Here is a 23,021-nt window from a genome sequence, read left to right as displayed (position 1 = left end):
ATATTAAACTTACTATATGCTTTGCAATTGTGTAAGTAAATGTCTACACATACCTGTTAAAATGCCAGGTTTTTGTCATGGAAAAAAAAAAAAAAAAAAAAATCACACCAAGAGGAATCTGTTCAGAATTATTTAATCAGATTTACACGCATGTTACACAGTAGTCAGTGCACAGCTGACAACATTGAGGACACGTGCAGACGTTCAGGATTTTCCGCGTTTTTTTTCGCGGTTTTTCGGCCGTTTTCCGCGATTAAAACCGCATACATATGCATCCTATCATTTAGAATGCATTCCGCAATTTTTGTGTACATGATGCGTTTTTTTCCAAGAAAAAAACGCACAGCGGTAAAAAAAAGCAGCATGTTCATTTATTTTGCGAATTTTTGGTGTTTTTCCCGCTATTTAATGCCTTGGGAAAGCTCCGGAAAAAAACGCGTAAAAACGCAAAAATAAAAACGCGTGCGGATTTCTGGCAGAAATGTCCGGTTTTTGTCAGGAAATTTCTGCAAGAAATCCTGAACGTGTGCATATACACTGACAGTGATTGTGATTAACCCCATATAAAGTTTATCTGTTCTAGAAGGATTTTCCTTATAGGTGGTCCATGAACAGCTTACAACACAGCAAAGGGATGCCATTGCTGAATATTATCAGGAAAAAGATACAAAAAAAAAAAAAACAACTTTCCAAGGCATTCGATCACTGCGAAGATATCATCAAGAATTCGTATAAATTTGGCACAACAGTAACATTATCTAAAACTGTAAAAGCCAAAATTCACCGCACTCTCTATTCTTATGCAAAATTTGGTATAAATTTAGTTAGGCTGCACAGTTTAGGCAAGGGAAGGTGCCGTTACGTCGGGTACTAAGAAACCTTTGCGTAGTGATGGGACGTGCACTGCCTAGGTCAGCTCTTACAAGCTTATCCTTGATGTTCGAGGGTCTCTTGCTGCACATTAAGGCTGGTTCCTTAAAGGGGGGAATATCGGGGTATGCCTTAGCTAAGAGAGGCCAGTGTCTCCTAATGATAGAATACATTTTAGGCATGAGTGGATGGAAAACATCGACAAATGGAATCCTTTCTTTTGAATTTTTCGGGGGAGGAGGAGATGGAGGTGAAAGGGTACGTGTCCTCTCCTCAGCAGCTGTTGGTAGACGGGTTTTTGCTTTTGAGACGAGGATGATTTACTGATTTTGACACCTTGACGTGTGTTCCTTTTCTTATTTTTATTTATTGTGTTTTGCGTATTTTCTTTTCCTTTTTACAGTGATTATGTGACAAAGGCTCTGGTTGAGCCGAAACGTTGTATAAAGATCGCATGTGCTGTGATATTCTGTTACGCTCCCAGATTATATATAATACATTTATACCAAATTCTGCATAAGAAACTTCTAGAGAGTGCGGTGAATTTTGGCTTTTACTGTTACTTGGGGCCATTGGTCCATTACACCAGCACCTCGCACTATTAAGGCTGAATGCACACCAAAGACCTTATCCATTACCTAAAACTGGACATCCCTTAAAAAAACTGATGAAAAGACAAGAAGAAAATTGGTCTGGAAAGCTGCAGAGACCTATACCAACACTAAAGGAGCTGCAGTAATTAGTGTCATGTACTCGTTGTGTACTGCTTGTGACAATAATCTTCTATATTCTTCGTATGTCGGGTCTGTGGGGTAGGGTGGCAAGACGGAAGAAACACATGCAAAATCAGCTAGGTCTGACAAACGTATGTGGGAAAATGAATTACGGTCTAAAACTACAGTTGAACTTTTAGATCATGACATCAAAATGTATATTTGGCACACATTACCAAAAGAACACCATACCCACAGTGAGGCATGGTGGAGGCACCTTTGTGCTTTAGGGCTGTTCTACGGTTGCTGGAACTAGGCCTTTAGTTATGTTGGAGAGAATTATGAACAGTTTCAAGTATCAGTCAATTCTACAACAAAACTTTCAGGTGCCTGCTAAAACGCTGAAGGTGAGTTTCACCTTTCAGCAAAACAACGACTCTAAACATACCTCTAAAAAACAAAAAACAATGGCTTTGCCAGAGGAAGATCAAACTTTTGGAAACGTCCAGCCAGAGGCCAAACCTGAATCTAATTGAAAATCTGTGGGTGACCAGAAAAGGGAGCTGGACGCAGAAAATGTCCACACAACCTGACAGATCTGCAGCTGCTACAAGGAAGAGTGGGCAAAGATTGCCAACTCTAGATGTGCCATGCTGATCGACTCCTACACCAAAAGACTGCAACAAAGTATTTTTTTATGTGTGTGTATATTTATGCAACCACATTATTTTAGTTATTTTTCCACTAGAAAAGATTTCAGAGATTTGTACAGATTATGGGGGACAATAAAGGTGGTAAAAGTTTGCACAGAGCAAGATGAAAAACATAGATTTGACATATACAGTGTAATTTGCTGCATATTTTTCATCTACAACACATGTACCGTATTTTTCAGACTATAAAATGCACTTTTTTCCTCCAAATTTGGGAGTCCTCCAGGTAAGTTACCATTAAAAAGGGAACATTAAACCCACCATTTTATTTAAAAAAACTAAAATTTTCTATATACCTGAATTTGGGATGTGTCTTATAATTTGCTAAATATGGTATTTCTTGAAAATGTTCTGCATCACAGACCGCAGAATAAAAAAAAAAAAAAAAATCAAAGGAGAGTTAAGAAGTAAATTTCAAAGTTTCTTGTCTTTACAACCACTTTGCAATTTTACCTATTTAACAAGATGAGACAACTGAGCGGAACTGGGGGCAAACAATCCCCCTTCCAATCATACATGTAAAACCGCTTAGGTTACTTTTACACTTGCGTCGTTTTAGATCCGTCGTTTTGGGAAAAAAAAGCATCCTGCAAATGTGCCTGCAGGATGCGTTTTTTGCCCATAGACCTGTACTGCCGACGGATCGCGATGTATGGCCACACGTCGCATCCGTCGTGCACTGGATGAGTCGTGTTTTGGCGGACCGTCGTCACAAAAAACGTTCAATGTAACGTTTTTTTCGTAAGTCGGATCGGCCATTTCCTACCGCGCATGAGCGGCCGGAACTCCGCCCCCTCCTCCCCGGGACTTAGAATGGGCAGCGGATGCGTTGAAAAACTGCATCCGCTGCCCACGTTGTGTAAATTCGGCACAACGTCCGTCGGTACGTCGCGCTGACGCTTTGCAACGGCCGCGTACCGACGCAAGTGTGAAAGAAGCCATACAGATGAGTGACACCTGTATGGGAAAGTAATGGCGCGTGACCGTACCTCCGGCTTTTTCAGCTTCAGTTCTCCATGCTTCATATTGGCTTCTCCGATCTCCTCGACGCTCTGAGGCCGGCTGGACAATACCTCCGTCCCGTCTGACACGAAGGCATCGATCTCGTGTAGGTGAGCTGAAAATACATGGGCAAGGAAAGGTATCCACTGACATCAAACGTCAATGCAAAATAAATATCACACTTAGCACACGGAGGTGCAATACTTACCATGGTCAAAACTAGTGATGAGTGAACGTGCCGGGATAAGGTGTTATCCGCCATGCTCGGGAGCGAACTGAGTGTAATCGGCATGCTCGAAAACTTTGTTCGAGTCCCCGCGGCTGCATGTCTCCCGTTTGTTTGACAGACAACACATGCAGGGATTACCTTTTTGTTAGGCCATCCCTGTGTGTTACGGGAGTCTAACCGCCGGGAAACATGCAGCCGGGGGGACTTGGACAAAGCTTTCGAGCACATCGAAGACACTCATTTAGCACCCGAGCATGGCGGATAACACCTTATCCCACCACGTTCACTCATCACAAGCCACGGCCCATCCCAGGACCCCACCTATTAGCAAGACCCAATCCAAGACCCCACCAATTAGAACAAAGGGACCCCAGCTGTAGTGCAGCACCCCTAAATGGTTAGTTGGCACTGTAGCTCATCCTCCTACTGCAGTTTAGTTCCATTCGTTCATTCTGTTAATTAAGGTATAAGGGGTAAAGTTTCTCCTTGAGGAGAGTGACAAGCCAGGCCTGGCATGTCAGAGTGAGGAGACTTATAAGCCATGCATGCTCCTCTGGGAAATTAAATATGGATATTGTCTCTCCAGAGAGGAAGAGGACTTGAACTTTAGCGCCACCTATTGGAAGCTAATTAATAAAGACTCCAGGAATCAGATCATTTAAAGGGAACCTGTCACCCCCTAAATTGAAGGTGAGCTAAGCCCACCAGCATCAGGGGCTTATCTACAGCATTCTGGAATGCATTCTGTAATGCTGTAGATAAGCCCCTGATGTATCCTGAAATATGAGAAAAAGAGGTTAGATTATACTCACCTGGGGGGGCGGTCCGGTCCGATGGGCGTCACGGTCCGGTCCGGGGCCTCCCATCTTCATACGATCACGTCCTCTTCTTGTCTTCCTGCTGTGGCTCCGGCGCAGGCGTACTTTGTTTCCCTGTTGAGGGCAGAGCGAAGTACTGCAGTGCGCAGGCGCTGGGAAAGGTCAGAGAGGCTCGGCACCTGCGCACTGCAGTACTTTGCTCTGCCCTCAACAGGGAAACAAAGTACGCCTGCGCCGGAGCCACAGTGTGAATACAAGAAGAGGACGTCATCGTAAGAAGATGGGAGGTGCCAGACCGGACCGCGATGCCCATCAGACCGGACCGCCCCTGGGTGAGAATAATATAACCTCTTTTTTTCTCATCTTTCAGGTTACATCGGGGGCTTATCTACAGCATTACAGAATGCTGTAGATAAGCCCCTGATGTCGGTGGCCGCAGCTCATCTTCGTTTTTGGGGTGACAAGTTCCCTTTAAGATGGTGAGCAGGAACACATCAGGTAAGACATCCCCATTAGAATCAATATATGGCAAGGGTCAGGCAATGCACTTGGCCGTCACTATCTCTGCAATTATTTTCACCTTTAAATGGAGGTACAGTGCCTACAAGTAGTATTCAACCCCCTGCAGATTTAGCAGGTTTAATAAGATGCAAATAAGTTAGAGCCTTCAAACTTCAAACAAGAGCAGGATTTATTAACAGATGCATAAATCTTACAAACCAAAAAGTTTTGTTGGTCAGTTAAATTTTTATAAATTTTAAACATAAAAGTGTGGGTCAATTATTATTCAACCCCTAGGTTTAATATTTTGTGGAATAACCTTTGTTTGCAATTACAGCTAATAATCGTCTTTTATAAGACCTGATCAGGCCGACACAGGTCTCTGGAGTTATCTTGGCCCACTTCTCCATGCAGATCTTCTCCAAGTTATCTAGGTTCTTTGGGTGTCTCATGTGGACTTTAATCTTGAGCTCCTTCCACAAGTTTTCAATTGGGTTAAGGTCAGGAGACTGACTAGGCCACTGCAACACCTTGATTTTTTGCCTCTTGAACCAGACCTTGGTTTTCTTGGCTGTGTGCTTTGGGTCGTTGTCTTGTTGGAAGATGAAATGACGACCCATCTTAAGATCCTTGATGGAGGAGCGGAGGTTCTTGGCCAAAATCTCCAGGTAGGCCGTGCTATCCATCTTCCCATGGATGCGGACCAGATGGCCAGGCCCCTTGGCTGAGAAACAGCCCCACAGCATGATGCTGCCACCACCATGCTTGACTGTAGGGATGGTATTCTTGGGGTCGTATGCAGTGCCATCCAGTCTCCAAACGTCACGTGTGTGGTTGGCACCAAAGATCTCGATCTTGGTCTCATCAGACCAGAGAACCTTGAACCAGTCAGTCTCCAAGTGATCATGAGCAAACTGTAGACGAGCCTTGACATGACGCTTTGAAAGTAAAGGTACCTTACGGGCTCGTCTGGAACGGAGACCATTGCGGTGGAGTACGTTACTTATGGTATTGACTGAAACCAATGTCCCCACTGCCATGAGATCTTCCCGGAGCTCCTTCCTTGTTGTCCTTGGGTTAGCCTTGACTCTTCGGACAAGCCTGGCCTCGGCACGGGAAGAAACTTTCAAAGGCTGTCCAGGCCGTGGAAGGCTAACAGTAGTTCCATAAGCCTTCCACTTCCGGATGATGCTCCCAACAGTGGAGACAGGTAGGCCCAACTCCTTGGAAAGGGTTTTGTACCCCTTGCCAGCCTTGTGACCCTCCACGATCTTGTCTCTGATGGCCTTGGAATGCTCCTTTGTCTTTCCCATGTTGACCATGTATGAGTGTTGTTCACAAGTTTGGGGAGGGTCTTAAATAGTCAGAAAAGGCTGGAAAAAGAGATAATTAATCCAAACATGTGAAGCTCATTGTTCTTTGTGCCTGAACTACTTCTTAATACTTTAGGGGAACCAAACAGAATTCTGGTGGGTTGAGGGATTGAATAATAAATGACCCTCTGAAAAGACTTTTCACAATTTAAAAAAAAAATAAACAAAGAAATAACATTCTTTTTGCTGCAGTGCATTTCACACTTCCATGCTGATCTACAGTCCAAATGTCACAATGCCAAGTTAATTCCAAATGTGTAAACCTGCTAAATCTGCAGGGGGTTGAATACTACTTGTAGGCACTGTATATACACCAATCTCAGTTTACCCATCCTGTACAATATTAAATATATTTTAGTCTTCAAAACCGCAGTAGTTCGTCATAGAATAGATTCTACAAAGTGTTGAGATATCGCTCCGCAAGAATAATGGCCCATGGGGACAGGATAGCTTTTCATATCTGCCGAATAATAAATGTTTTGTCCCAGAGGTGCTCTATAAGGAAATGATCTGGGGACTGCAAATGGCAAAAAAGCCAGAAAAATCTCATGTCAATTTACTGGAACCAATCTATGTCTATATGAACATTGTGACATGGTGACGTTACCCTTCTGCCAAAAAGCAACCTGCTACTTTTAGGGGAGGAACTTGGTCTTTTGCAAAAGTTAGGTAAGCCCATTCTGTCCAAGCGTCCATCCGAAGGTATAAAAGGACCCACAAAAACATTCCTGCTGCTGGGGGCAAGGTCTACCCCTCCTGATAACACAGTGAAAGAGAAATCTGGCATCATCTGATCAAGCGGTTTTACCACTGCTACTTTCATATGTAGGGAGAAACTCAAAATATGAAGTTATGATACTATAACCCCTTCCAGACAGGGGCGATTTTTTGATTTTATTTTTTTGGGGGGGTTCAATTTTTACTTTTTTTTAATGGGGGAAAAGAGTAGGTGAAGTGAATTTTTATTTAAAAAACAAAAACAAAACACTGTTTTCCCTTTTCTCTGTATTTGTTGGTCCCTTTAAGGGACTTGAAGCTGTGATCATCTGCTCACTTGTACTAAGCACTGCTTTGTATAGCGAAAAATCACGGTCTCCTATGAACGCCAGCCATGAGCCAGTATTCACAGAAGTAGGGGGATGACATATACAGGGGTCTTCAGCAGTCCCCTAGCCATCATGGCAACCCATCGACACCCCGCGATCACGTTACGGCGCTTTGAATGCTGGTGCATTTTAAATGCTGCGGTCAGAGAATGATAACATTTAACATGTTAACAGTTGCAGGCGGCTTTTTGAAGCACATGATGGCTGATTATCACAGCCATCATCTGCCGGGAAAGCAGCAGGCTTGCACATCAAGTCATCGGAATGTGACGTGCCAGTACGTCATATGTCAGTAAGGGGTTAAAGGGAACTTGTCCATTGATTACTACTGAGTCTCAAGCATTTCAGAGAAAACTTCCGCACCGCTAAGTGTTTTAGAGAAATACAGACCTGGCAGCAAATGTGCAGCAGGAATCAGCTACCAAGTTCCCTTTAATATATTATACCTTTTTCAGTTCTTTGCTTACCCTGAATAGACTTCTTCAGCGATATTAGCAGAGAATCAAACAGCTTCTGAATGAGATCATCAATGACGGCCTTGACCGGACTGCAGTTAATGGTCAAACAGTCAATCTTTATGACACTAGAAAACAATGAGGAGGAAAAGAAAGCTGTAATAGTCCATCAAAGAGCAAAACATTACTAAAAGGCCACCTCTACAAGACCACCCCCTTATCCAGACCAGATTTCCAGTTTTACCAGCTATTATAAGTGCTGGCTTATTTATTTTTGTTAAGAACCCCCTAGAAGATTACATTCCAAAGCAATTCTAAAGGCCCCTTCACATTAAGCGACGCTGCAGCGATACCGACAACGATCCGGATCGCTGCAGCGTCGCTGTTTGGTCGCTGGAGAGCTGTCACACAGACAGCTCTCCAGCGACCAACGATGCCGGTAACCAGGGTAAACATCGGGTTACTAAGTGCAGGGCCGCGCTTAGTAACCCCATGTTTACCCTGGTTACCATCCTAAAAGTAAAAAAAAACAAACACTACATACTTACCTACCGCTGTCTGTCCCCGGCGCTCTGCTTCTCTGCACTCCTCCTGTACTGGCTGTGAGCGCCGGGCAGCCGGAAAGCAGAGCGGTGACGTCACCGCTCTGCTTTCCGGCCGCTGTGCTCACAGCCAGTACAGGAGGAGTGCAGAGCACAGCGCCGGGGACAGACAGCGTTAGGTAAGTATGCAGTGTTTGTTTTTTTTTACTTTTACGCTGGTAACCAGGGTAAACATCGGGTTACTAAGCGCGGCCCTGCGCTTAGTTACCCGATGTTTACCCTGGTTACCAGTGAAGACATCGCTGGATCGGTGTCACACACGCCGATCCAGCGATGTCCGCGGGAGATCCAGCGACGAAATAAAGTTCTGTACTTTCTTCAGCGACCAACGATCTCCCAGCAGGGGCCTGATCGTTGGTCGCTGTCACACATAACGATTTCCTTAACGATATCGTTGCTACGTCACAAAAAGCAACGATATCGTTAACAATATCGTTATGTGTGAAGGTACCTTAAAGAGGCTATCTCAGAGGTTTCACTGCAGGTGCTCACACTTTCGCACCCCCACGTTCCTGTCAATAAATACAGTGGCCAACAGCATAGAACAGCCGGCTGCCCTTTTCTTACCATCTATAATGCCAAAACTAGCCAAAAAAAAAGGATTCAAGAAGACAAGGCACTTCAAAATGTAAGCATTAAGGAATGAAGTTTCCTTAAAGGGAACCTGTCAACCCCAAAATCGAAGGTGAGCTAAGCCCACCGGCATCAGGGGCTTATCTACAGCATTCTGTAATGCATTCTGTAATGCTGTAGATAAGCCCCCGATGTAACCTGAAAGAGGAGAAAAAGAGGTTAGATTATACTCACCCAGGGGCGTTCCCACTGCGATCCGGTCCGGGGCCTCCCATCTTCTTACGATGACGTCCTCTTCTGGTCTTCACGCCGCGGCTCCGGCGCAGGCGTACTTTGTCTCCCCTGTTGAGGGCAGAGCAAAGTACTGCAGTGCGCAGGCGTTGGGCCTCTATGACCTTTCCCGACACCAGCGCACTGCTGTACTTTGCTCTGTCCTCAACAGGGCAGACAGTCCGCCTGCGCCGGAGCTGCGGCAGGAAGACAAGAAGAGGACGTCATCTGATAAAGATAGGAGGTGCCGGACAAGACCGCGACGCCCATCGGACCAGACCGCAGCGGGACCGGACCGGGACCGCCCCGGGTAAGTATAATCTAACCTCTTTTTCTCATCTTTTAAGATACATCGGGGGCTTATCTACAGCATTACAGAATGCTGTAGATAAGCCCCTGATGCTGGTGGGTACTTAAAAAGGACAAGTCACATTTCCAACAAAAAGTTTATAAACTTGCCAAAATCTCCGTGTTCCCCTGAACCTGACGCTATTTTCCGTTTGTCCTGTTGCCACTTCATTGCAGAGATATGCCCTTTCTTTTTCATGACAAGTATGCTCGTGGTGGAACAGGGCGTTTCACAAGAGTTTCTTCTGGGGGTGTGTTCTCGTTCTCATCTACGATGCTGTCCAATCAGTGTGCAGCAGCTCTCACTTCTCCACATATATGCGAATAGTCTGATGGCGGGGAGAGTGAAGTGGCCGCTGGTTGGTTGCAGGGATCATGTGACATAATGTCACGCGATACCTGGGAGATCCTATGTCGACACCGATGGAACAGCACCAGATGTAAGTATAAGTGTTATTATTTTACTATCATTACCTTGTTTAGAAAAAAAATACCTTGGCAGGCGCTCCACATCTTTTCCCTTGACTTTAAGTGCTTTAAAGTTTTTCTCCCAGTCGAATACATCGTGTAAATTTTTCTCAATCAGTGCATCCACATCTACTTGACCAAGCACTACCCACTCCTGAAGAGAAATATGAAAGTTGATCCAAAAATACTCATTTTACACTTCACACATTTGTGCTAGCAAATAGAAAAGAAATATCACCCTCGACTAGAGCCAAGCAATTATTCAAGAGGACAACAGTTTAACCGCTGCCACATTTCTTTTTTTTTTGCAAAAAGCGGTCTACGACATAAATGGCCAGCAGCTCAGGTAATGTGCGGATCCATGGACTGTGCAAATTTACAGCCTTAAATACCAGATAAAGCCCATTGAAATGCAGCGCGCACCTGAAATCGATCCATGACGGCAGATAACCTTCTGAACAAATCCTCTGCTTTACTGAACACGGTGATGAAGCCATTTGCATTCCTCTCAGGCATCACAGAAAAGATTGGCTCTGCACCCGGCTCGCTCAGGCCCCTGAACTGGTTCGGAATAGAGATGAACCTCTTCATATCCCGGTAATACTTGGCACGGATTTCCTCATAGGGAGGTTTAAACTGTAACCTTCCCTGCCTGTAAGAGATCACCAAAGGCAAAAAAAAGATGGGATTTATGGAATGCAGCCCCTAAGCCAGCACCCAAAATGTCACTCACTTAAAGGTGAGATCAATGCTGATTTCAGGGAGATTTTCATTTAGAGCTTCCAGGCCCATCTGGTACTGATGTTCTAGAGCCTTGTACAGCTGATGATCCCAGTGCTGGCGCCAAGCCTTCATGTCACTGGATCGCATTCCCTAAAATAAAAAAAGGACTACTAAATACACACGTTCCTCACCTAGAAATTAGAGATTTTTGCATTGGCCAGAAGTGCTAAGACCTATCAATCAAGGAGAAGGCATAAGTGAAGAGGCCGGAGGGACCCACCCAGTACCAAGACTCCTCCTCTACATGCTTCAAGACTCCTCCTCTACACGCGCCAAGACTCCTCCTCTACACGATCCAAGACTCCTCCTCTACACGCGCCAAGACTCCTCCTCTACACGATCCAAGACTCCTCCTCTACACGATCCAAGACTCCTCCTCTACACGATCCAAGACTCCTCCTCTACACGATCCAAGACTCCTCCTCTACACGATCCAAGACTCCTCCTCTACACGAACCAAGACTCCTCCTCTACACGCTCTAAGACTCCTCCTCTACACGCTCCAAGACTCTGCCTCTCCGCATGCCAAGACATTTCCTCTACTTGCTCCAAGACTCCTCCTCTACACGCTCCAAGACTCCGCCTATCCTCCCGCCAAGATTCCTCCTCTTTGCGTACCAGGACTCCTCCTCTACACACGCTAAGACTCCTCCTCTACACGATCCAAGACTCCTCCTCTACACGATCCAAGACTCCTCCTCTACACGATCCAAGACTCCTCCTCTACACGATCCAAGACTCCTCCTCTACACGATCCAAAACTACTCCTCTACACGCTCCAAGACTACTCCTCTACATGTTCCAACACTACTCCTCTACATGTTCCAAGACTACTCCTCTACACGCTTCAAGACTCCTATCTCCACGCTCCAAGACTCCTCCTCTACACGCTCCAAGACTCCTCCTCTACACGTTCCAAGACTCCAGCACTCCCTGCGTCAAGACGCATAATTGTGCCATAGCTTTATTGGGGTTTGGTTTTTACAGTGCTCATTGTGCGGTACAAATTATCTAATATGAGTTCAATTACAGCAATGCCAAACTTGTATAATGGTTTTATTTTTAATTATTATTCTCATGCTTAAAATTCATAACCTTGAAAAAAACAAGATTTTTGGTTGCTTACCGTAAAATCTGTTTCTCGGAGCCTTCATTGGGGGACACAGGAACCATGGGTGTATGCTGCTGCCACTAGGAGGCTGACACTATGCAAATAAAAAAGTTAGCTCCTCCTCTGCAGTGTACACCCTACCGACAGGAAGTAGGATATTCAGTTAGTGAGAAAGCAGTATGAGAAGCAACATGTAAAATAAATAATAATAATATAATTAAAATAATCTTTATTTATAGCGCGCCAACAAATTCCGCAGCGCTTAACAGTTTCAAACACTCAAAGAGTGTTCAAAGAACTCAAACGTAAACAGTATAACACAATAAACAGAGCTGTTCAACTTGGGAGGGTGCTGTGTCCCCCAATGAAGGCTCCGAGAAACAGATTTTACGGTAAGCAACCAAAAATCTTGTTTTCTCTATCGCCTTTCATTGGGGGACACAGGAACCATGGGACGTCCCAAAGCAGTCCCTGGGGTGGGAAAAAACAGCCTTCCATCAGGTCAAAAGACTCAACACTGCCGCCTGCAAGATCCTTCTGCCTTGGCTGGCATCCGCCAAAGTGTAGGTATGGACCTTGTAAAATTTGGCGAACGTGTGGATGGAAGACCAGGTTGCCGCTTTGCAGAGCCGTAGGGCGGAAGCCCTGTGGTGCACCACCAAGGAGGCACAGACTGCCCAGGTCGGATGAGACTTTATCCCCGGAGGGGGCGCTCTGTACTTGACCCGGTAGGCCTCCAAAATTGCCGTTCTGAACCAGCGAGCAATAGTCGCCTTGGAAACCGGCAGGCCTCTGCGCGTGCCATCAGGAATGACGAAAAGAGAATCCGTCTTCTGGAAAGCGGACATTCTATCCAGGTAGATCCTCACTGCCCTGACGAGGTCCAGCTTGGTCAACGATCACTCCAGAGGATGAGTCGGAGCTGGGCAAAGGGAAAGTAGAACGATGCCCTCGTTGAGGTGGAAGGTGGAAACCACCCTAGTAAGGAAGGAAGGCGGAGACCTGAGGACCACCTTGTCCTGGAGGTCGGCGAGAGAGGGCCGCCAACTCGGAAACGCGGTGGATGATGGCCACAAGAAACGCCACCTTCCAAAATAGAAGAGACGGGAACCTACGTGAGAGGCTCAAAGGGGAAACCCCCAGAACGTCCAGTACCAGATTTATATCCCATGAATCCACAGGGCCCTGAACAGAGGGACAGCATGGGCCACTCCTTTAAGGGAGGTCTTAACCTGTGGCCGAGAAGATACAGTCTTCTGAAAAAGGATGGAGAGCGCAGAAACCTGGCCCTTCAGAGAACTAAACGCAAGGCCCGAGTCCAGACCTGCCCGAAGGAAAACCAAAATGGAAGGCAAGGAAAGGGACCTATGTAAAATGCAGTTGGACTCGCACCAACGGAAATAAGCCTTCCAGGTACGAAAATAAATCCTGGAAGGCAAAGGCTTCCTAGCCTGGATCATGGTGTGAATCACCCGGTTCGAAAGGCCGGACGTTCTTAGAACTGCGGTATGAACAGCCACGCCGATAAACTGAGCGACCGAGAATTCGGGTGGCAAATCATACCCTGAGACAGCAGGTCGGGCCTGTCTGGAAGGCGCCAAGAAGCGTCCGCGAGAAGATTGACGGTCTCCGCAAGCCAAGCTCTCCTGGGCCAGTCCGGGGCAATCAGAAAACCGGCACCCCTTCCGCTTTGAACTTTACCAACAGCTTGGGAGGTAAGGGCAGGAGTGGGAATAGATAGGGCAGCACGGACAGCAACCAAGGAATGGCCAGAGCGCCGACGCCACCTGCGAGGGGGGGTCGCGAGACCTGGAGACGAACCGAGGAACATCCCTGTACCTGTCCCCCATTGAAGACAAATCTGATGGAAAATCTACGGATGCCAGGGCCATTCCCCTGCCGCGAGATCCTCGTGGCTAAGGAAGCTGGCGGCACAATTGTCCACGCCGGGAATATGCAAAGCGGATATCACCGGAACCATTGCCTCTGCCCAGAGGAGGATCTTGGATACCTCGGCCAAGGAGCTCAGAGTCCCCCCTAGAAGGTTGACATATGCCACCGCTGTGGCATTGTCCGCTGGATTCGGATAGGAAGACCACTGAGAATCCTTTCCCAGTGACGAAGGGAGGGAGGATGGCCCGAAACTAGAGGACGCTGAACGGTAGAGAAGACTCCTACGCCAACCAATGACCCTGAACAGTCAGGTGGCAAAACACCGCGCCCCAGCCGAGCAGGCTGGCGTCCATCATCACCACCCGCCAGAGAATTGGAAGGAAAGACCTGCCCTGGGGGATGAGAGGTAATGTCAGCCACCAGATGAGGGACCGCTTAACCTGCTAAGAGAGTAGGATCGGACGATCCAGAGAGAGGACAGACCTGTCCCAGTGTGACGGAATGGCCTGCTGAAGAGGTAGAGAGTGAAATTGGGCGAAGGGAATCGCTACCAATGTTGCCACCATGCTCCCCAGAACCTTCATGGCCGATCGAAAGGAGAGAAGTCGAGGACCTGGAGCAAGCGTACGTCTCGACGAAGGATCTTATCTTCGGGGAGGAAGACTTTGGTCTGACAAGTGTCGAAGAGCATGCCCAGAGAGACGAGGTGCTGGAAGGGAACAAGACAGGATTTCTTCCTGTTGACAAGCCACCTGAAATGGGCTAGAGTGTGGAGGACAATGGACGGGCTCTCATGAGCCTGAGAAAAGGACGGAGCCTTGATGAGGATGTCGTCGAGTTACGGAAAGTACCATTCCCCTGACTCTCAAGATGGCTATCAGCGCCGCCGCGATCTTTGTGAAAACCCTGGGAGCGGTTGCGAGACCGTAAAACAGGGCGATCAATTGGGAATGCTCCTAATGTACTGCAAAGTGCAGGAATCTGTGATGTCCTGGGGATATAGGGACATGAAATTAGGCGTCCAGAACGTCTATGGAGTACAGAAGCTCCTATGCCGAAATGGAAGTGATTACTGAATGAAGGGATTCCATTCCGAAGTTCGCAGATGGACCCTTTTATTTAGTAACTTAAGAACCGGGATTGGTTCGAGTAGAAGCCTGTGAATCCTTCTCTTTCTGGAATGGGAACGATTACCTCCGCGCTGAGGAGAGAGGCGATGGCTGCAAAGAAACCCGAAAACAAGGTCGGGTCTTTGGAGGGCGAGATTCAAAGAAACGATACCAGGGCTGAGAAGCGAAATCAATTTTGTATCCTGAGAATATCGCTTCCCTGACCCATGCATCCTCCATCGCCATAAGACAAACGTCTTTGAAGAAAGGAAGGCAACCTCCTAGCTTGGGAGATGCGCCGGGATTCCAGGGAGAATCATGCCGAGATACATCTTCCAGGTGTAGACCTGGTGGATCTTCCTTGGGAATAGCCAGAGAACCAGGAAGAAGTGGACCTAAAGGAAAACTTCTTCCTATCCTGGCGCGCTTGCAACCTCTGCTGTAGAGGAAGAGGTCTGGGACCAAAAGACGTGATCCCTGAAAGGGCAAGGTGGTAAGTGCCTTCATAGAAGAAGACAGGTCCGCTTGCCAGGCCTTAAGCCAAACTGTCAGGCGGATGGCCACGACATTGCTGGATGTCTGAGCTGCACGAGACGCGGCATCCAGGGAAGCAGAGACCAAATACTCGATCACATGAGAAATCCGGTTGGCAAGCCCCGCTAGCTGATCTGGTTAGGCCCAGTCAGAGTGCCTTGACGGAGTTGCTTTGCTCATTTGGCCACAGACCTTGAAACCCATGAGGAGGCAAAGGCCGGGCAAAGAATGGACGCAGCCGCTTTGAAGGCTGACCTCGCCAAGGATTCTAAATGTCTACCATTAGATTCCTTCGAACGTGCTGCACCAGGAAAGGGGGGCCGGACTGTGTAGTCTGGAGACTGGCAGGCCCACGGAGGAGAAGCTGTCCAGTTAGCGGTGCTCTGGGGAAAAGGATATAACACGCCGAGGCGCTGTCCTCTTTGAAAGCGTCTGGCCGTATTCTCTTTCTCTGGCCACCAGCTCCTCAAACTCAGAAACTTTGGAAGGTGGTTTGGACCGTCTAAACGAAACCGCCTGATCTACGGGTTCCGTAGCGGAGTCTTTGATGCTACAGGCTTGGTTAACCGCAGCAATGAGGTTCTGAACCATATCCCTGCTAGCGATTTGGTTATAATCCAGCTTCAACACATCTTCCGAAGGTGCATCCGAGAACGCTTCGCGTTCCTGTCTAGATCCTTTGCGGCCAATCTTAGTAGACTTGGACAGAGCCTCCTGTGATCCGCTAGCCACAGCAGAAGATGTGATGGGCAACCTATCCGGCACAGACACTAGGGTCTGAGACACTTGGGTGAGATCGCAGGGATTGGGACAGAGAGGAGACGCACGCTGGGATAGGGGACTCACTCTCTCGGACAGCAGGGGTGTCCAGGGCGGTAGGCACCGCGGAGCCGTCGCAGTCCTGACAGAGGGAGGGAAATCTGCAAATCATACAATGTGATGGACCAAAATAGCAGAAAAGGCAGGAGGACGGGAGAGTTCTGCCTTAGAATTAGACATAGTGCCCGAGGGTTAGGGGACGGAGGCAGAGGGAAGTGTCAGTCTGCTGTGTAGGGATACTCACAGCAGATGTCCTGTAGCTTCTAGGCTGTAGAGGAGCAGGTCTTGCAGACAGATGCACCGCTGGATGCGACGATCCCTGGCGACGCCTGAGGGACCATAAGAGGGGCTGGAAGCTGCACCAGGAAAGAGAGGGCAAAAGGCCCGCTATTAAAAACGGAAGAGGAGATGGGGCCGACAGCGCAAGCCTGGGGCAGTAAGATGGCGACGGCTGTAGAGCGGTGGCTGGGAAGAAGTGGGCGGAGACAAGCGCACACACCAGGGAAACCAATATGGCGCCAGTTGCAGGGCACGGCTATGGGGGGCGGAGCTAGACGCCCTGCAGGAAGAAGATACAGGCGGGAGAAAGCCCGCCCGAAGGAGAGCAAATGGGGGGCGGAGTTACTGCGCCAGAGTAGGCCCGAGAAGCCGGGGCCTAAATTAGAAACCGGCGACCGCCGCGCCGAAGTAGGCCTAAGAAGCCGGGGCCTAAATTGGAACCCAGCGGCCGTCGCACCGGAGTAGGCCCGAAGCCGGGGCCTAGATTAGAAAACCGGCGGCAGTCGCGCCGGCGTAGGCCTCCTAGGTTAGACGCCGGCGACCGCCAGATTGAGGGGAGAAGGAGGCGAATAAGCCATGGCGGTAGCGAACAACTCGCACTGAAAAAGGTAGCCCCTCAAATAGTGACGGAGCCTGCGTTGAGACTGGAGGGGGGGGGCGGGTTGGGGGGAGTTAAGGAGGCCTGAGCAGAGCAAAAGAGCTGCTGAAAACCTGGCATTTCCCCTAGGAAAAGGCCCCCCACCTTCCTAAAGGGAATCCCTAACTTAAAGGTCCTGAAGGGGATAGATGGGACACCTTCTAAATACTCACCTTCTTCATCTGTATATCTTCTTCCGGAAAAAAACCTGAGGAAAAGGAAATATACCTCATTATTCCGGATGCAGAAAAAGACGTCCTGAACTTGCTGGTGGACGTCCTCGTCTCCTCCAACCGACAGGCTCTGGTGGGCGAGTGGGTGGGGGACGGATGCAGGACCGGACTTCTGAGCACGCTTGTGTGCCAGGATCATGGCTCTGCTGAGGGCTCTATGAGGATACGGGGTGGCCGTACACGCCGTACTCATAGTCCATAATGTGGGATTACAGGTGTGACTGTTCACCCTGTATCCCTCCAGAAAACCTGAAAGAAAACGATGCACATTGAGGTAGATAAGGGTCTAATGAAAGACCCGTGTCCACCTCCTACTGACACTAAGCTAAACTGAATATCCTACTTCCTGTCGGTAGGGTGTACACTGCAGAGGAGGAGCTAACTTTTTTTATTTGCATAGTGTCAGCCTCCTAGTGGCAGCAGCATACACCCCATGGTTCCTGTGTCCCCCAATGAGAGGCGATAGAGAAATTATACATTTTTCCCCCATTTTCTGGGATCGATAACTTTTTTATTTTATTGCCAATGGAACTGTGTAAAAGAGCTAGTTTTTGCATGGTGAACTGACATTTAAAATGATACCATTTTGGGGGTAGATACAACATACTAATAGCTTTTTACTGCATTTTTTGGATGGGAGGTGATGGGACTGAAAAAAATGGGAATTCTGGAGTTCCAATTTTTTTTTTTTTACTTGGTTTACTATATGAGCCAATGAATTTTACATTTTTATAGTGCCGACACGTTTACAGGCATGGCAAATGCATGCCACACTGCTGTCGACACAACTGCTGCCACATTTCAGCCACAAGAAGCCTAGCATTGTCATGCATCAGAAGTAACACAGGGCCAAGTGCACCTGTATATGGTCTCACAAGGTGTCTGGGGCTCTCATCCCGGTACCTAATGGCAGTCAGGCTACCTCTGGCTAGCAGATGGAGGGCTGTGAACGTTCTCCATGGCATCTCTAGACTCTTGTCACGTCTGTCACAAGTGCTCAGTGTGAACCTGCTCTAATCCATGAAATGCACGGGGTGCCAATGTCGAATCTGCCAATCTAAGTGTCTTCTGGCAAATGCCAATTGCCCTACACGGCTTTAGGCAGTAAGCTTAACAGCCACTTGTGGACTTCGGGCCCTCATATCACCCTGATAGAGTCTGCTTCTGACAGTTTGAGCAGACACATGGATGTTAGTGGCCTGCTAGAGGTCATTTTGCAGGGCTCCCTCACTGTTCCTCCTTGCACAAAGGAAAAGGTAGCGGTCCTACTGCTGAGTTGTTGTCCTCTTACGGCCCCCTCCACGTCTCCTGGTGTACTGGCCTGTCTCCTGGCTCCATGCTCTGGACACTGTGCTGACAGACACAGCTATCCTGCTTACCACAGCTCGCACTGACGTGCCATCCTGGATGAGCTGCAATACCTGAGAAACTTCTGTGAGTTGTAGACAATGCCTCGTGCTACTGTACAGTACCTCTAGGGGCGTGAGCAATGACAAAATGCAAAATGATCAAAGCAACAGCCAAAAAGGATGAGAACAGAGAAATGGTCTGTGGTCACCCCCCTGCAGAACCATTCCTTTATAGGGGTGTCTTGCTATTTGCCAATTATTTCCACCTTCTATCTGGTCCATTTGTACAACAGCAACTGAAATGATTCACAACTGTACAGGTTGATTTCACAGAAGTGTGCTTGAAGTGTGCTTGACTTGGGAGTTACATATATATATATATATATATATATATATATATATATATATATATATACACACACACACATACATACACACACAGGGTGGGCCATTTATATGGATACATCTAAATAAAATGGGAATGGTTGGTGATATCAACTTCCTGTTTCTGGCACATTAGTATATGGGAGGGGGAAAACTTTTCAAGATGGGTGGTGACTATGGCGGCCATTTTGAAGGTGGCCATTTTGGATTTCAAGAGTTATTTACAAGTTTATGACCACTTATAAAAGTGCTGCCCATTGTGTTGGCTTGTCAATGCAACCCTCTTCTCTCACTATTGACACACTGATAGCAACACCGCAGAAGAAATGCTATCACAGGCTTCCGGTATCCGTTGTTGCAGATGCTTTGGGGTCATCTGAAGGCAATTGTCTATGCTGTGAAGATAAGAGATGTGCAGCATCTGAAACAATGGATACTGGAAGCAGCAAACAGGGAATTAAAAATGTTCTAAATGCAACAGTATTGCATCATATAGTTAAATTGATGTCGTCCTATGAATCACCAGCAACCAAACCATTTAAGTGTCGATATCCATGATTGAAAGCAGCAAAATAAATAGTTGGACACTAGTGATCAGAGCGTGCCTCAGTCGCTGCTGTTACATGCAGATGCCAGCTGTATACTGTATACATGTGAACCCCAGAAAAGATGATGTGCCAAGGGGAGACACCATCATCACTAACTCCTATACAATGAGCGAACGGAGAGCCATTGCGGTGAAGCCGGGGATCTGCTTTAACCGCCCTAACAATATCACCACTAGAGGAGACAATTGGGGAGATTTTTCAATACTCCAAGTCAATCCACCCCCATTGGTTCTGGACCATATAAATGAAGTAGGTCTCATGGCCAGGAAGAAAGAATACCTGATATTCGAGACTGGAGACCACACTGCGCATTTCCAAAAGTCCGTCTTTCCATCGCTGTTGTTGACGAAGCAAATCGATGCTCATGAGAGCAACGACCTGTGAAAATGGCTTTATTAGAATCAGAAAGAGTCAGATTTACACACAAGGACAAAGTATAAGTGTCGTCTGTCACGGCAGGAGCGGATTGATGCCATAATGAAGAAGAACGAGGACATGCTTGTCCCCAGTGCAGGTACGGTACAGTGGGGCTCAGCGGAAACTCGGATCTTCGCCGTTTAACCCTTCGAATGCCACAACCAATGCTGAACACGGACATTCAGAGCACCAGAAGTCACGATTCCTAGAATGGGCAGACAGGCCAGGCTCCTCTGAAGAAACACAGGACTGTCTGGCCATGCGTCCAATTGTTAGATATACCCAGCTATTCACTGACTATTACCTACATAGGGTAATGTACTGGAATAAAGAAAACAATATTCAAAATTAACCATCTAATAAAAGTAAAATACATGTTAAAAAAAAGTTGTAAAATAAATAAATGAAATCGTTCAAATCACACATACATTTTTAAAGCAATTAATAATCTACACATATTCGGAATACACAAGACAAAAACAGCCTGTATAATGAATACCATATTTTCTGTAAAAAAAATACAATACAAACTACAGCAAATCTGCCTTTTTCAGCAATTTTGCGGCAACTAACAATGTATAATAATTACACAATCATATAAGTATAAAAAAAACTCAAAAAGTTACGGCAGCAACAGAACAAAGTGGGGAAAAAACAGGTCTGGTTCTTAAAGAGGCTGTTCCCTTTCAATTGCATTTTTCCCCTGGCTGCATTTTACCCTCAGTATAGCACATTAAGAGTAAGTTCACACAGGGCGTTATTGTTGCGTTTTTTTTGCTGCTTTTTTTATGCTAATTTCAGCTGCTTTTTACAGTACCAGCAAAGCCTAAGAAATTTCAGAAATCTCATGCACACACTTTGGTTTTTTGTGCGATCAGTATTTTGTGCTTTGCTGCGTTTTTTGGACATAGAGCATGTGCTTTGCTGTGTTTTTTCAGCGTTTTTCACCCATTGACTTGAACGGGTATTGAAAAAACGCAGCAAAAATGCAGGTATCATTATTAGCATGACATTACCTGACATTAGCCGCTTACACTGACAGAAACATGCTCTAGAATGTTAACAGACAGCTCCTCACCCTTCCCCCTTTCATGGGTAGAAAGATATGGCTGCTCACACAGTTGTCCACCCTGTCTGTCTGATCTAATACTGAAGATACCATGGGTGCTGAGGTAAGAAGAGGCTGCTCACACTGCTATCCACCCTATCAGATCCAATACTGGAGATACCAGGGGGGCTGAGGTAAAAAGAGACTGCTCACACTGCTGTCCACCCTGTCTATCTGATCTAATACTGGAGATACCAGAGGTGCTGAGGTAAGAAGAGGCTGCTCACACTGCTATCCACCCTATCAGATCCAATACTGGAGATACCAGGGGGCTGAAGTAAGAAGAGACTGCTCACACTGCTGTCCACCCTGTCTATCTGATCTAATACTGGAGATACCAGGGTGTTGAGGTAAGAAGAGACTGCTCACACTACTGTCCACCCTATCTATCTGATCTAATACTGGAGATACCAGGGTTGCTGAGGTAAGAAGAGACTGCTCACACTACTGTCCACCCTGTCTATCTGATCTAATACTGGAGATACCAGGGTTGCTGAGGTAAGAAGAGACTGCTCACACTACTGCTCACACTACTGTCCACCCTGTCTATCTGATCTAATACTGGAGATACCAGGGTGCTGAGGTAAGAAGAGACTGCTCACACTACTGTCCACCCTGTCTATCTGATCTAATACTGGAGATACCAGGGTTGCTGAGGTAAGAAGAGACTGCTCACACTACTGTCCACCCTGTCTATCTGATCTAATACTGGAGATATCAGGGTGCTGAGATAAGAAGAGACTGCTCACACTGCTGTCCACCCTGTCTATCTGATCTAATACTGGAGATACCAGGGTTGCTGAGGTAAGAAGAGACTGCTCACACTACTGTCCACCCTGTCTATCTGATCTAATACTGGAGATACCAGAGGTGCGGAGGTAAGAAGAGGCTGCTCACACTGCTATCCACCCTATCAGATCCAATACTGGAGATACCAGGGGGGCTGAAGTAAGAAGAGACTGCTCACACTGCTGTCCACCCTCTCTATCTGATCTAATACTGGAGATACCAGGGTTGCTGAGGTAAGAAGAGACTGCTCACACTACTGTCCACCCTGTCTATCTGATCTAATACTGGAGATACCAGGGTGCTGAGGTAAGAAGAGACTGCTCACACTGCTGTCCACCCTGTCTATCTGATCTAATACTGGAGATACCAGGGTGTTGAGGTAAGAAGAGACTGCTCACACTACTGTCCACCCTGTCTAATACTGTCCACCCTGTCTATCTGATCTAATACTGGAGATACCAGGGTGCTGAGGTAAGAAGAGACTGCTCACACTGCTGTCCACCCTGTCTATCTGATCTAATATTGGAGATACCAGAGGTGCTTAGATAAGAAGAGGCTGCTCACACTGCTGTCCACCCTGTCTGATCTAGTACTGGAGATACCAGGGTGCTGAGATAAGAAGAGGCTGCTCACACTGCTGTCCACCATGTCTATCTGATCTAATACTGGAGATACCAGGGTGCTGAGGTAAGAAGAGGCTGCTCACATTGCTATCCACCCTGTCTATCTGATCTAATACTGGAGATACCAGGGTGCTGAGGTAAGAAGAGACTGCTCACACTGCTGTCCACCCTGTCTATCTGATCTAATATTGGAGATACCAGAGGTGCTTAGATAAGAAGAGGCTGCTCACACTGCTGTCCACCCTGTCTGATCTAGTACTGGAGATACCAGGGTGCTGAGATAAGAAGAGGCTGCTCACACTGC

At 47.1% G+C, this 23,021-nt stretch overlaps 1 protein-coding gene across 1 annotated transcript in view; it reads right to left on the bottom strand.

Annotated features, from left to right (window-relative positions):
* The window catches only part of DYNC2H1 (dynein cytoplasmic 2 heavy chain 1), a 552,714-nt gene that overhangs the window by 449,791 nt on the left and 79,902 nt on the right, over positions 1–23,021 (bottom strand). The window contains exons 15-20 of the mRNA XM_069759211.1: positions 20,060–20,158; positions 10,775–10,914; positions 10,465–10,693; positions 10,068–10,195; positions 7,793–7,908; positions 3,286–3,413 (exon numbers count right to left, since the gene is read on the bottom strand). Of these exons, the coding sequence (XP_069615312.1) occupies positions 3,286–3,413; positions 7,793–7,908; positions 10,068–10,195; positions 10,465–10,693; positions 10,775–10,914; positions 20,060–20,158 (840 nt within the window). The remainder of the gene's footprint in view (positions 1–3,285; positions 3,414–7,792; positions 7,909–10,067; positions 10,196–10,464; positions 10,694–10,774; positions 10,915–20,059; positions 20,159–23,021) is intronic.

This window comes from Ranitomeya imitator, chromosome 3 (genome assembly GCF_032444005.1).
Source record: "Ranitomeya imitator isolate aRanImi1 chromosome 3, aRanImi1.pri, whole genome shotgun sequence".
NCBI lineage: Eukaryota > Metazoa > Chordata > Amphibia > Anura > Dendrobatidae > Ranitomeya > Ranitomeya imitator.
This window is presented reverse-complemented; position numbering and strand designations above follow the sequence as displayed.